Source organism: Pantherophis guttatus, chromosome 3 (genome assembly GCF_059756535.1).
Source record: "Pantherophis guttatus breed Tessera chromosome 3, ASM5975653v1, whole genome shotgun sequence".
Lineage (NCBI taxonomy): Eukaryota > Metazoa > Chordata > Lepidosauria > Squamata > Colubridae > Pantherophis > Pantherophis guttatus.
This window is the reverse complement of record NC_142065.1, coordinates 142,602,281-142,614,735: the sequence shown is the minus strand read 5'-3', so window position 1 is coordinate 142,614,735 and position 12,455 is coordinate 142,602,281. Positions and strand designations below refer to the sequence as shown.

General features: G+C 41.5%; 1 protein-coding gene across 1 annotated transcript; it reads right to left on the bottom strand.

The window, feature by feature from the left end:
- Window positions 1-824: 824 nt before the first annotated feature.
- Window positions 825-11,710, bottom strand: LOC148114851 (leukocyte elastase inhibitor-like). Its single transcript, XM_087890277.1, has 7 exons — window positions 11,393-11,710; window positions 11,078-11,261; window positions 9,548-9,685; window positions 8,765-8,882; window positions 5,399-5,538; window positions 4,436-4,603; window positions 825-1,590 (listed from the first exon to the last, which is right to left on the bottom strand). The coding sequence occupies exons 2-7, from the start codon at window positions 11,243-11,245 to the stop codon at window positions 1,180-1,182; spliced, it is 1,143 nt and encodes a 380-aa protein (XP_087746403.1). The 5' UTR covers window positions 11,246-11,261; window positions 11,393-11,710; the 3' UTR covers window positions 825-1,179.
- Between the last annotated feature and the right edge of the window lie 745 nt (window positions 11,711-12,455).

Genomic DNA, 12,455 nt, shown 5'->3' with positions numbered 1-12,455 from the left:
TGGGCGTGGCCAGGAGTGGCGGCGCGGGTGGGGGGGGATTGTCCGGCTGCAGCTGCAGCCCACTGGCCCCTTGGGGCAGCGCAAATACCACTTTTGCCCTTCTCTTTCTGGGTGCAGTGCTTCTACTTGTTGGGCCGCTTCCCTGAAGCCGGCACCTTCGCGGCCAGCCCCTTTGCTTTTCCCCTCTTATTGGGAGGCTCGTGGGATGTATTTTGGCGAATGGGAAGAAAATTGAGGGGGAGGGATTTTCCTGCCTGTCATCCATTCCTCAAGCTCAGCACAGACTGAGGAAAGGATGGCAGGCAGGAGAATTTTCCTCCTCCCATTTTCCTCCTGTTCGCCAAAAAGCCTCCATTCCGAACACTGAAGGTTTGGAATGGAGGCAACGGTGTATCCACAGCAGAGGTGGGTTCTACTTACCTTTACTACCGGTTTGCAATGGGGCCGTGTGTGCTCTTCTGCGCATGTGCAGAAGCATTTTGATGACATCAGGGTTGGTAGGCGGAGCGTCCTGCCGGTTTTACTACTGGTTCTATAGAACTGGTGCGAACCGGGGGCAACCCACCATTGATCCATGGAGCATCCAGCTCACGGAGTCTGGCCTTCTGCACCTCAAAAAAAGTAAAACTGCCTCGAAAATAAGCCCAAGTGTTCATTTTCAAGTCTAAAAGAAAATAAGACTCGGTCTTATTTTCTGAGAAACACGGTACTTACTAAGGCACGTGCCAAATGGCTTTGCATTTCCAAGAACAAAAAAGATGTCACTTTCTGAATTCTATATTATCGATGATTTTCAAGGACAAAGGAGTCTGGACCAAAGGCTCTTACATTATATTGAATGAAGGCCAACTTTATTCCAGTAATTCATGTGTTATTCGTTTTACAAACACCTTTGCTTGATGGCTTCCAAACAGCTCAAACTACAATCCCCAGAATTCCTAGTTAGCTGGAAATTAAAGGAACTGCAGTCAAACACACCTGAATGTCCTAGATTAGAGATGGCTACCCTTTAGAGCGAAGTGTCACATAAAACCTGTTAAAAGACTCAGGAGTTCAAGAAAATTGAAGATGGAAGATATCTGGAGGAACTCAACTTGTTCATGGCAATTCTCCCAAGCATGCAGAGAAATGTGTATATTATAGGAGGCTGAAAGCTGGTTTTATGATTTACGATACTCTTTATGGAGAGGCAAATCTACCAAGGAAAAGTATCGTGTTTGTTGGATTATGACGGATAAAAAATAGGAAAGGATGATCAGCATTAAAATCCTTCCCCATGACCACACAACAAGAATATACACATATAGCAGCAGTAGCTGCTGCTGCTTCAGTGCCTGTTTCATTTACTTCTAGAAAGGACTTGTGAACAATTTTAGACACATGGAGATCCTGAGCTCCTGACATTCCAGACAAATCAGCCTTGCTACTGTCAAACACATCTACTAGCCCCAATGCTGCAAAGTAAGATTCAAGATCATAGTTTTCTTCCAGCTGAAATTTAGGTAGATGTACATTGACGTCCACGCTGGAGTTCATATTTTTGGACTGGGTCCATTCTTGCAGTTTTTCCAAAGTAAGCTGCTTCTCCAGCTAAAAAGGCAAGGAAGGAAAGAAAAGTAATCATTTGCATCATTGTGCCCAGGGCCGGATTTTCCTATAGGCTAACTAGGCTTCAGCCTAGGGCCTCAAGATCCAGAGGGGCCTACACAGTGTGGGATTTTGGGTGTTCTAGGTGGCTGCACCGAACCCTTTGTTAAATTGCTGGCTCCCCCGCCCCTCCGCACCACTATTTATTGCCAATAAATAGTGGTGGGCAAGGGGCGGGGGAGCCAGCAATTTAACAAAGGGTTCGGTATTTTTTTTGTAATGTTATTGGCCCCCGGAGCTTCAGCATAGGCTAATTGGCCTCCCGGCTCTCAGCTGATTTGTCTCCGCTGTTTTGCTTCCTTCCAAAGAGTGCTGATTTTTTTTCCCCTAGCTATACCGAGAAACGAAAGTGAAACTGCTTTGCTGTTGCTGCAAGGTTGGAAAATTAGGCAGGCAGAATTCTTTTCTTTTTCCTCACCAAAAAAGGTACGTGCAAACAATGGGAAATTTAGGGAAAAAGAGAAGAGTTCAGGATTTTAAAACACAAAAGAAAAAAAAGCTGTATTTAACTAGGGAATTGTAATAATTGAGATACTATTAATTGTATATTTCTGAAAGCAGAAATGGTTAAGTTGTGGTTTGGAGGAATATATGGGGGAAATTATTTGGTTTATTATTATTGGTAAATATAATTAATGGATTTGTAAGAAATTGGATTGCATGGAAATAATTGGAATATTCATGTTCATATTGATTAATATACAAAAAAGGTAGTTATATAACTAATTGATTTATATTAAAATGTTGAATTTATATTAAACAACTAATATTACATAATTAACCAATGTGAGGATGGATATAAAAATAGATGACAATGGGAAGGGGTATAATATAGAATAGAAGGGAAAAATTGAATTTGATTAAGATTAGAGATGAGGATGAGGGTAATATTGGTTTTTTACAAAAATAGATGAGGAATAAATATGGCAAAAAGGAAATATAGAAATTGTAAATTTAATTGAAATGACTAAACACTGTTTAAATTTGTAAACCGGCCAAATACTCTGTTCAAAGAAAATAGATTGTATGTTTGTATGTGTGTTTCTAATTATTGTTATTTATTCATATTTGTTCTCTTTTATTCTTTAAAGTTTAACAATTCATTCTTTATCTTAATATCTTTATATTTGTTTGGGGTTGGCTTTCTTCCCTTTCATCTTTTTTATTGTATAGCAATCTTTCTCCTCAAACCTACCACCTTTCTTTTCTTTCCTTCTTACTTTCTCTTCCTCCCCCTCTTCTTCTCCTCCCTACTTCCTCTTCCTTTCTCCTTCTCCTTCTCTCTTCCTACCTCTCTCTCCTACTCTAATTTCCCTTCCCTTCCTTCATCCCTCTCTATTGCTGTATCCTTTTATGCATATGGACTACTCAGAGGGCTGAAAAAGTTATTTCTGACTGGTCCTTGCACTTTTGACCAGTCCTCGAACTTACGACTGTCCACACATTTTACGTTTTTGCCCTATCTTGTCACCATGGTGAAGAAAAGCAGTTGTGAAATGAGTGACATGGTTGTTAAGAAAGCTGCACGGGCATAAATGTGAGGATGGTCATAAGTGTGAGGACCGGTCAAAAGTGCGAGGCCCAGTCAGAAATGACTTTTTTCAGCCCTCTGGGTAGTCCTTTTGTGCATATGGACTACTCAGAGAGCTGAAAAAGTTATTTCTGACTGGTCCTCGCACTTTTGACCAGTCCTCGAACTTACGACTGTCCTCACATTTTACGTTTTTGCCCTATCTTGTCACCATGGTGAAGAGAAGCAATTGTGAAATGAGTGACATGGTTGTTAAGAAAGCTGCACGGGCATAAATGTGAGGATGGTCATAAGTGTGAGGACCGGTCAAAAGTGCGAGGCCCAGTCAGAAATGACTTTTTTCAGCCCTCTGAAAAAAGTCTATGCACATAGCCACGCCCACCCGGTCACATGACGAGCTACCCACACCTACACAGTCACGTGACCAGCTAGCCACGCCCACCCAGTCACATGATTGCCAAGCCACACCCCCAACTAAGCCACGCCCACAGAACCTGTTGTTAAATATTGAATCCCACCACTGGTGAAAGGGCCTCATAAGTGGAATAGCCTAGGGCCTCTTTCAATCTAAATCCGGCCCTGATTGTGCCATAATATTTCCATTTCAGCAAAGAGAAACTTCTTGCTGAAAAACAGAACATCTCTCACTTCAGTATGAATGAATTTGCAGAGTCAGAGAGCAAATTTCTCTATCCCAGACATGGTCTTTCACTATGGGAAACAATAAAAATATGGCAGTGAACTAATTGTAAGAGGGTTGGTGCCTCATGCTAAACTATTTGAAGCTTTAACAGATGTTCAGATGGGAAAAAATTAACGCAGAGTTTATAGCATAAACATTATTAGAAGTAAACATAGATTTTTTAAAAAAGTATTTTCAAGCAAAACCGTGGTTGTCCTTTCCAAATGTAACATAAAAAGCGTCTATTTTATAGATACCTTACTGTTTACTATTTAAGATACTATTTAAATCTAATTCAGATCTAATCTGTTTTCAGCTCTTTCTCCTGAGATGGTTAGGGATTCATAGTGTCTGGTACAAAAATGAAGAAAACTCTTAAATATTTTCTGGAGATCCCCAAAATAAGGCAGCCTCTCTTCAGAACCCAACTGATATATGTGGAGCCACTCAAGGCATCACATAAGCCACAACTTTGTCTATGTGTATGGGTGTCCTACCAAGTATTCATGTAATATTTAGAATAATTTTGTTTAGGACAATAATTTTATAGCAATAGCAGGAAACAATAGAATCACCTGTTCTAGGCCTGTGGAATTATCTTCAATGTTGTCAGGCAAAAGGATGATCATACTAAGATCCTTTCCCTTGTATGGCAGTTCCAGCACACAACACTTGCATTCGGGGATATAACGAAAAGGAAGTTTCTCTTCCATAAACATCATCTTCACATTCTTCTTTTCTGTCTGGATTATTTTAGGAGTATTACAGTGAGGAGTTTATCAAACAACAAAGAAAGAAATCTTCTGTATGTATATGCTGAAGTTGATAGAACTAGTTCTGGGAATTGAATCTTTGCAAAACTATATTAATATATAGCTGTTCTTTGGAATTATACAACTCTATTAAGCTAAATGAAATTCATTTCCAGGTAAGGATAAACAGAACAGCTAAACCAATTTAAAAAATAAACCAAGGGAAAAAACCTACCTATAGTATAAAAAAAATAAAAATTGCTTTATTGTTTTCCTTCGTGTATTAGGAGAAATAGACAAGTGACCCACTAATTTCAGTAAAGTATTTCAGAATGGAACTAGGTTTAACTTATGGGAAAGTTGAGATTTGTAACTGGTGATTAGGGTCAAAGGAATTGACATAAGGCTTCAAAAGAGCCCTGGTGGTGCAGCAGACTAAAGCACTGTTATTAACATCAGCTGCCTGCAATTACTGCAAGTTCAAATCTCACCAGGCTCAAGGTTGACTCAGCCTTCCATCCTTTCTAAGGTAGGTAAAATGAGGACCCAGATTGTGGGGGCAATAAGCTGACTTTGTATAAATATACAAAAGTATGAAGGCTATTGCTTAACGCATTGTAAGCTGCCCTGAGTCTCCGGAGAAGGGCGGCATATAAATCAAATTTAAAAAAAAAACAAAAACCTACAGGTAAATTAGGATTACGATGCTTCATGAGAGTGGCTATTGCTACACCTACCTAAACAACAAGCTGTTGTTACAGAAGATAGACAAAAAAAAATATTTACCTTATTTAGTCTAAAAGGCTTGTCTTCAGTAACTTCTTTAAATGGCTTTGCCCAATTGCCTTTAAAGTAGACAGCATTCACCAAAACCAATTTAGTCATTTCATTGATGGATCCTTCAGATAACAACTCAGGGATTTTACCTTGATGGAGAAATTTTATTGTTAATTAGCTGTGCAAAGAACTGAGACTTAAATAATATTATCATATCAATGAGATTAATCTAAATGCACTTCTTAAATGTACATTTCCCCTCTGCAATTATCTTGTAAATATTTGTCTTTAAAAAAAAATCCCGAATTAGCAAAAGCTGCTGTAAATGGTACTGGCCATTTCTGTCATGTGGCTCAAGGTGCCACATGACAGAATCAATCCAATCAATCAATCAATCAATCAATCAGAATAGAGCTGGAAGGGATCCTGGAGATCTTTTAGTCCAACCCCCTGCTCAAGCAGGAGACCCTATACCAGTGATGGCTAATCTTTTTGCCATCACATGCCAAAACGAGGGGGGGATGTGTGTGGCATACCCATAATTCTATGTGCCCCACCCCCCCACGCATGCGCGGGTGACCCCCACCAGCGCTCCCCCCACTTTTGGGACGTGATGACATGGTGCACCCGGTAGGCCCGTTTTTCGCCCTCCCCAGGCTCCAGAGCCTTTCTAGGAGCCTGAGGAAGGTGAAAATAGCCTTCCCCATCCCCCGGAGGCGTCCTGGAGGCCAGAAACAGCATGTTTCCCAATTTACTGTGGGCCCAGAAGGCCTGAAAATCAGTTGGCCGGCCCGCACATTCACACTAGAGCTGAGCTCACATGCCCACCGATATGGCTCCACATGTCACCTGTGGCATATATGCCATAAGTTTGCCATCACGGCCCTATACCATTTCAGACAAATGACTGTCTAGTTTCTTCTTAAAAACCTCCAGTGATGAAGCAGCTACAAGTTCTGAAGTGAAGCTGTTCCACTGGTTAATTGTCCTCACTGTTACGAAGTTTCTCCTTAGTTCCAGATTGCTTCTCTCCTGGATTAGTTTCCATCCATTGTTTCTTGTCCTGCCTACAGGTGCTTTGGTAAATAACTTGACCCTCTCCTCTTTGTTACAGCATCTCCATGGTCACATGATCAACATTCAGATGCTTGGCAACTGACTCATATTTATGACGGTTGCAGTGTCCCGGGGTGATGTGATCACTTTTTGATAAGCAAAGTCAAGGAGGAAGCCAGATTCACTTAACAACTAGGTTACTAATTTAATAAGTGCAGTAATTCACTTAACAACTATGGCAAGAAAAGTCATAAAATAGGGCAAAATTCACTTTATAAATGCCTTAGCAAAATAAATTTTGGGCTCAATTGTGGTCATATGTTGAGGACTACCTGTATCTCTTGGGAGATACTTTAAGGGCAAGGATACATTGTGTCCTATGTATCTGTGGGTTGTTCTCTCAAGCTTAAATTCTTTTATTAGTTTACTTATTTATTTATTTATTGAATTTATATTGCCGCCTATTCGCACATGGCAACTCAAGGCAGCTTACAGAATATAAAGCCTCATATAAAAACAATAAAACTAATAAGAAGAGTCATATAATAATATAATAAAATCACCCCTACCTCAGCGATAGCACCTCACACGAGCCATTTAATGGGCTCCGTCCTGCTTTGGATTCCCCAGGCCTGCTGGCAGAACCAGGTCTTCAGTGACTTCCAGAAGAGTGCTAGAATGGGGGGCCATTCTAATCTTTGGGGAGATGATGTTCCAGAGAGAGGGGGCCACTACAGAGAAGACCCTTCTTCTGGGTCCCACCAAGTGTATCTCCCTAGAGACACACATTCCCTGCCTCCCCGCTCTGATGGGTCAGGTAGATGTGATCGGCAAGAGATGGTCCCTCAGAAAACTTGGTCGCAAGCCATGAAGGGCTTGAAAGGTGACAACCAGCACCTTGAATTGTACCCGGAAGCAAATCAGCAGCCAATGCAGCTCCCACAGGTGAGGTGATACAGGGGTACTGAGCTCTGCGGAACCCCACAAAGCACTGAGTGAAGGCTGGATCTCTCCCCTCCCATCAACACTGATTGAGAGTGGCCACAGAGGAAAGAAGTGGACCAGGATAGCACAAGGCCTCCCATTCCCATCCCCTGAAGCCGCTCCAAGAGATTATGATGGTTGATGGTATGAAAAGCAGCTGAGATTTTCCCGAAAATAAGACCGGGTCCCTAAATAAGCACTAGGGCTTATTTTCAGGGAGAGTCTTTTTTTTTCGATGTATAAGAGGCCCACTTCTTCTGCTTGCTCGCAGTGGGGCAGGAGGCCATGCAGTGTGCCAGTGCCGCTGCCACAAGGCAGGAGGGATGAAGCTGCCCCATGTGCCCCGCATGGGTTTACCTCAGGGCCCCCGCAGCCAGGCCATGCCCCAACATCTACCTTGCCTCGTGGCCACAGCACCAGCAGCCCCGTCTAGCAGAACCCCGTGTGGCTGCCAACCCCCTTCTTCTGCTTTCTCATGGCTGGGGCAGAGCAGGAACAATGAACTGGTGCCACTGCTGGGGCCATGAGGCAAGTTGGTGTGGGGCAGGTCCATCACGCCAACTCGCCTCTTTGCTGCGGCACCACGAGCAAACAGACAGAATGGGCAGGTAGCCATCTGCACAGGCTCTTAAGTAGGGCTTATCTTTGGGGATAGGGCTTAGGCACGCACATAAAAAACCATGCTAGGGCTTATTTTTGGGATAGGTCTTATTTTCAGGGAAACAGGGTACACAGAGGGATGGGGAAGGGGAAAAGAGAAGTGAGGAAGAGAGGATAGAAAAGAAATAAAGGTGTTGACTTCCAACTCCCTGGGTTGCAATAGAATAAAGCATTAGCATTGAACCTCAACTTTTACTTTTCTATAATAGTATAAACTAGCCCTTTCTATAAAGACGAATCAATCTAATCAATAAGTATCTGTGAGTTATTCTCAAACTTCTTTTTCATCAGACTTGTTATGCAAACCCAAAATACCTTTTATCAAGTTACGGACTGCTGACTGGATTAACCACTGTAGAACCAGCAGTTCTGTAAATTTAACGGCTGCAAACTATTATTGTGTTTTCCCTTTTATCAATTCCTGAAATTGGTATTTTATGGCAGCATTATGGCAAATAAAAGTAAAGGTTTGACTATCATGTAGACCAGGCTATCAAACTCATGGCCCGTGGGCTGGATGCGTCATGCTCTGGCCATGCCCATACCTGGTTTAGCGAAGGGGGGAAAGTCCAGATATGTCACGTGACACTACCATGATGATATGAGTTTGATACCCCTGAGGTAGACCCAAGAAAAAATAAAACTTTAGTTGTTATTTTTTTTAAAAAATCTCACCTTTAGTCTGCTTTTTAACCCATTGGTTAATTTTCTTTTTTGCCTTGTCTGGAGCATTTGAGAAACCCACTGTGGATAATTTAGCTCCATACATATTCTGGGTGCTAGTCAAGAAATCCTAGTAAAATGAGACATATAATATCCATAAACGATAAAATATAAAATTATAGAATAAATAGAATTATTATGGATAGCAAGAAGGAAAGTATTAACATTTAAAAAATAAATAAAATAAACAAACAAACAAATAAATAATCAACCAATCAACCAACCAACCAATAAATAAAATTGTCTTCAATCAATTAGAGATTCAATGGACCTGTAAAACTGCATATTTCAAAGCAGTGATGTTTCTCCACCTGGAGAAACAATGGGGTGAGGTGGGGGAATTTTTAGCAAAATACCAAGTTTTCCCAGAGAGAGACACCCAGATTAAGAGGTTGTGCAGTCCCAAAATGGAGGGGGTGGGGGAAGAGGTTCAGGGAAGCCACACCCTGGAATCTCTCAGGATAGAGTAGGTTAGATGGTTATAACCTTCATTTGGCAAGATTCTGTCCATTAGGTGTAAGAAAATGAATGACTGGATATGAATGGATCTCACTGTATCATTTTTGGGTCGGGCTGACCATAGCAGACCTAATTAAGAGAGATTAAAGATTCACTTAAAGCAAAGGATAACTGTATTGATGAATATCATAAGCTAATAAAATTTGAAATTGATCTATAAAGCCATTCTGATGACCCATACATTATTGATGTTTATTTATTTAGCAATCTACTTACAGACAAAAAGTTGAAAGTTTTTTCTCCATACAATCTATTAGCAAGTTTCAGAATATAGGGTGCATTGCTCCGGTTAATTTTAGAATTAAGAGTCTGAAATACTGAATGAAGATCTTCAACTCCATCAAAATGAAGTGTCTGCATGGAAAAGATAAGTCCTAATTTAGTACCAATAAGAACTGGTTAGTTCAGAAATAATTTTGTCTAAGAACAATGGAGACATTTCAGAAATCTACAGATTCTCAGGTAGAAAGCATACATAAGCAAACAGTACGATGGACCACTCTCTGCAAACTTAGGTTTCATCTTAAAAGAGGCGCATACAGTATCTAAGATTAATACAATGGGTTATACGTATACGAGGAAATAGGGATTTATCAAAGCCTGAATGTGTTTCCCATATATTCTGTCTTAGGAAAGTAACTAAACAGGTGACTTTATTCAAAATTACCGTAGGGTATCAGCTACAAAATCCACGTAGACTACAGCACAAAAGAAACTTATATGGAGAAGGAAAAAGTTGAATATTAGTCTGATTTTCATAACAAATGGTTTTTTTGATAAAGAATAGCAAGAGGGTAGACAACGTTTCCTTTGAACGCAACGGAGAGCACCAAAATGTTTATTTCTTTCCCATTTGCACATTTAATATAAGGGGCTGACACTCTGTCATTTGGAGACCAAAATATTAATTTCCCATAGAGGCTAAACATTTTTTGGGAAGGAGCTTTTGCTTTCATTTATCACAACCTACTACTGTAATTGGGTGCTTGAAAATTTCAGCGTAGCAGACAATGACTTGAATCTATATGCTGAGTTTGCTTGAGCCAAGGCGAAAAAAGAGAACATTACTTCTTTGTATATTTTTGTATATCAATTTTGTTCTTACATCCTTATTCCGTACAGGTTGGATTATGTGTGGAAAATTAAACCAAGAGTTTTCAAACTTTCTCAGAGTCTAACCTGTCAGTTAAAAATACAATTCCAAGGACCTCTGATCAATAGGCCAACTTTAGTGATAGAAAATTGGCTACCTACCTACTATCTATCTATCTATCTATCTATCTATCTATCTATCATCTATCATCTATCTATCTATCTACCTACCTACCTACCTACCTACCTACCTACCTACCTACCTACCTACCTTCTCTCTCCATCATTTCTCTGTCTCTCCCTCCATCCCTCCCTCCGTCCGTCCCTCCATCATCTGGCTAGCTGATGACAGTAGCTACCTAACTATCTCTATCACTTATCTATCTATCTTTATCATCTATCTATCACCCTTAGTCTCTTGAAAATTGTTTGTTCAGCAGATCAGTAGTAAAACTGATCCTGTCTCTTACTAACTTTTTGGAAGTCCTAACTAAAGCTGGCGATTCACTTAATACATTTTAAGAAGATGATTCATCCCTAAACTAGAGGCGGTTTTTCCAATACGCAGCACTTAAAATTCCACTCTCCTTACAAAAGAGCCGCATTTCCTCATATTAGCAGCCATACTAACGTGTCAGAAAAATACCTGCTGACCTTCAGGAGTTCCGAGGCTGTGTTACCGCGGGCCCCTAAGGCGACCATGGCCAGGGCGGACGATACACTGAGCGGAGAAAAGAAAACGTTGCCGGTTGGGTGGGCTTCCGTCAACTTTTGGAAAAGATCCAGAGCAAACTGCGAGTTTGCATTAGCCAGTTTATCCATAGTGACGAAGGGAAAGCTTGAAAACAAGCAAAACGAAAGAAAGAAAATTACATCTGGCGCAGCTTTAAAATCATAGCGCCAATCCCGAGCAACGGACACCGGAGAGCAAGCGCAAGCTTTAGACGGCAACCAGCGACCCGCCCTTACCTGCCGAGAGGAGACCAGCGCCGATGCTGGTGGATGCGCAGAGAGCCACAGCCGCGCAGATCCCGGGTCTTGGCCTTGCGAGGAAGGGAGCGCTGGGGGGGCTCTGGAACTGGCGAGGCGGGAGCGCCCTGGGACTCCGACCTTCCCCGAACCAGGCAGGCTTCGAGAGTTGGAAGGCTTCCGAGGGGCGAGAGGAGGAGGAAGGGTGGGGTTGCTATCTATCTGTTCACAGCCGCATAATGCCTCCAATATACCCCCTTAGCCCACCCGCCACAGCTGCACAAGCTCCCTGAACGGAAAGGGAGGGAGAGGAGAGGCGAGGAGGAGGGGGGAAAGCGGGGGTGGGGGTGGGAGGAGAGGGAAGGAAAACCGAAAGTAGCAGCAGAAGCCAGACGGGGTTGAGAAACCTACAGAAGAGAACTTGCTCTTAAAGGCTCCAATATATGTGGTCTTGTCAGGAAGCCAGGAAAGCAAAGGCTCAGAATGAACAACGTTTTGAAACAAAAGTCAAAGAGAATTGTTAACCTTTCTTTCAACCTATAAATAACAAGAAAAAAAATCAAGGAAACAGCAAAGGAAGTAACAGGCAGCAGAGAGAAAGCAGAGCTGCTTAACTCAGTCTTTGCATCCGTCTTCATGCAAAAAGAAAGTTTGGCCCCACCTACCAAAAACATAGCTGCAAAAGATAGACTAGAAATAAAAGTGAAAAGAAATTTTAAAAAAATGGTTAGAGAACACCTGTCTGATGTTGAATATAAATCACCGGGACCTGACAGATTACATCCTGGAGTTCTAAAGGAGCTGGCAGATGTCATATCATAACCACTGTACCATATCTTTCAGAAATCCTGGATCATTGGGGAGCTATCAGAGTACTGGAAAAGAGCCGATGTGGTTCCCATCTTCAAACAAGGGGAAAAAAGAGACCAAGGAAACTACAGACCAATCCCCCTAACATCAATATACAGGAAGACACTGGAAAAAAATAATCAAAAAACATCTGCGAACATCTAGAAATCAGTAAAGTAATAAGTAGAAGTCAGCACAGTTTGTTAAAAATAGA

Excerpts from the sequence above, each read along its gene's own strand:
- LOC148114851 (XM_087890277.1), bottom strand. The coding sequence starts at position 11,245 with ATGGATAAACTGGCTAATGCAAACTCGCAGTTTGCTCTGGATCTTTTC. Across the intron at positions 5,539-8,764 it reads GGTTAAAAAGCAGACTAAAG|GTAAAATCCCTGAGTTGTTA; the intron begins GTGAGATTTTTT and ends TTCTCCATCAAG. Across the intron at positions 4,604-5,398 it reads AGCCTTTTAGACTAAATAAG|ACAGAAAAGAAGAATGTGAA; the intron begins GTAAATATTTTT and ends AAAATAATCCAG.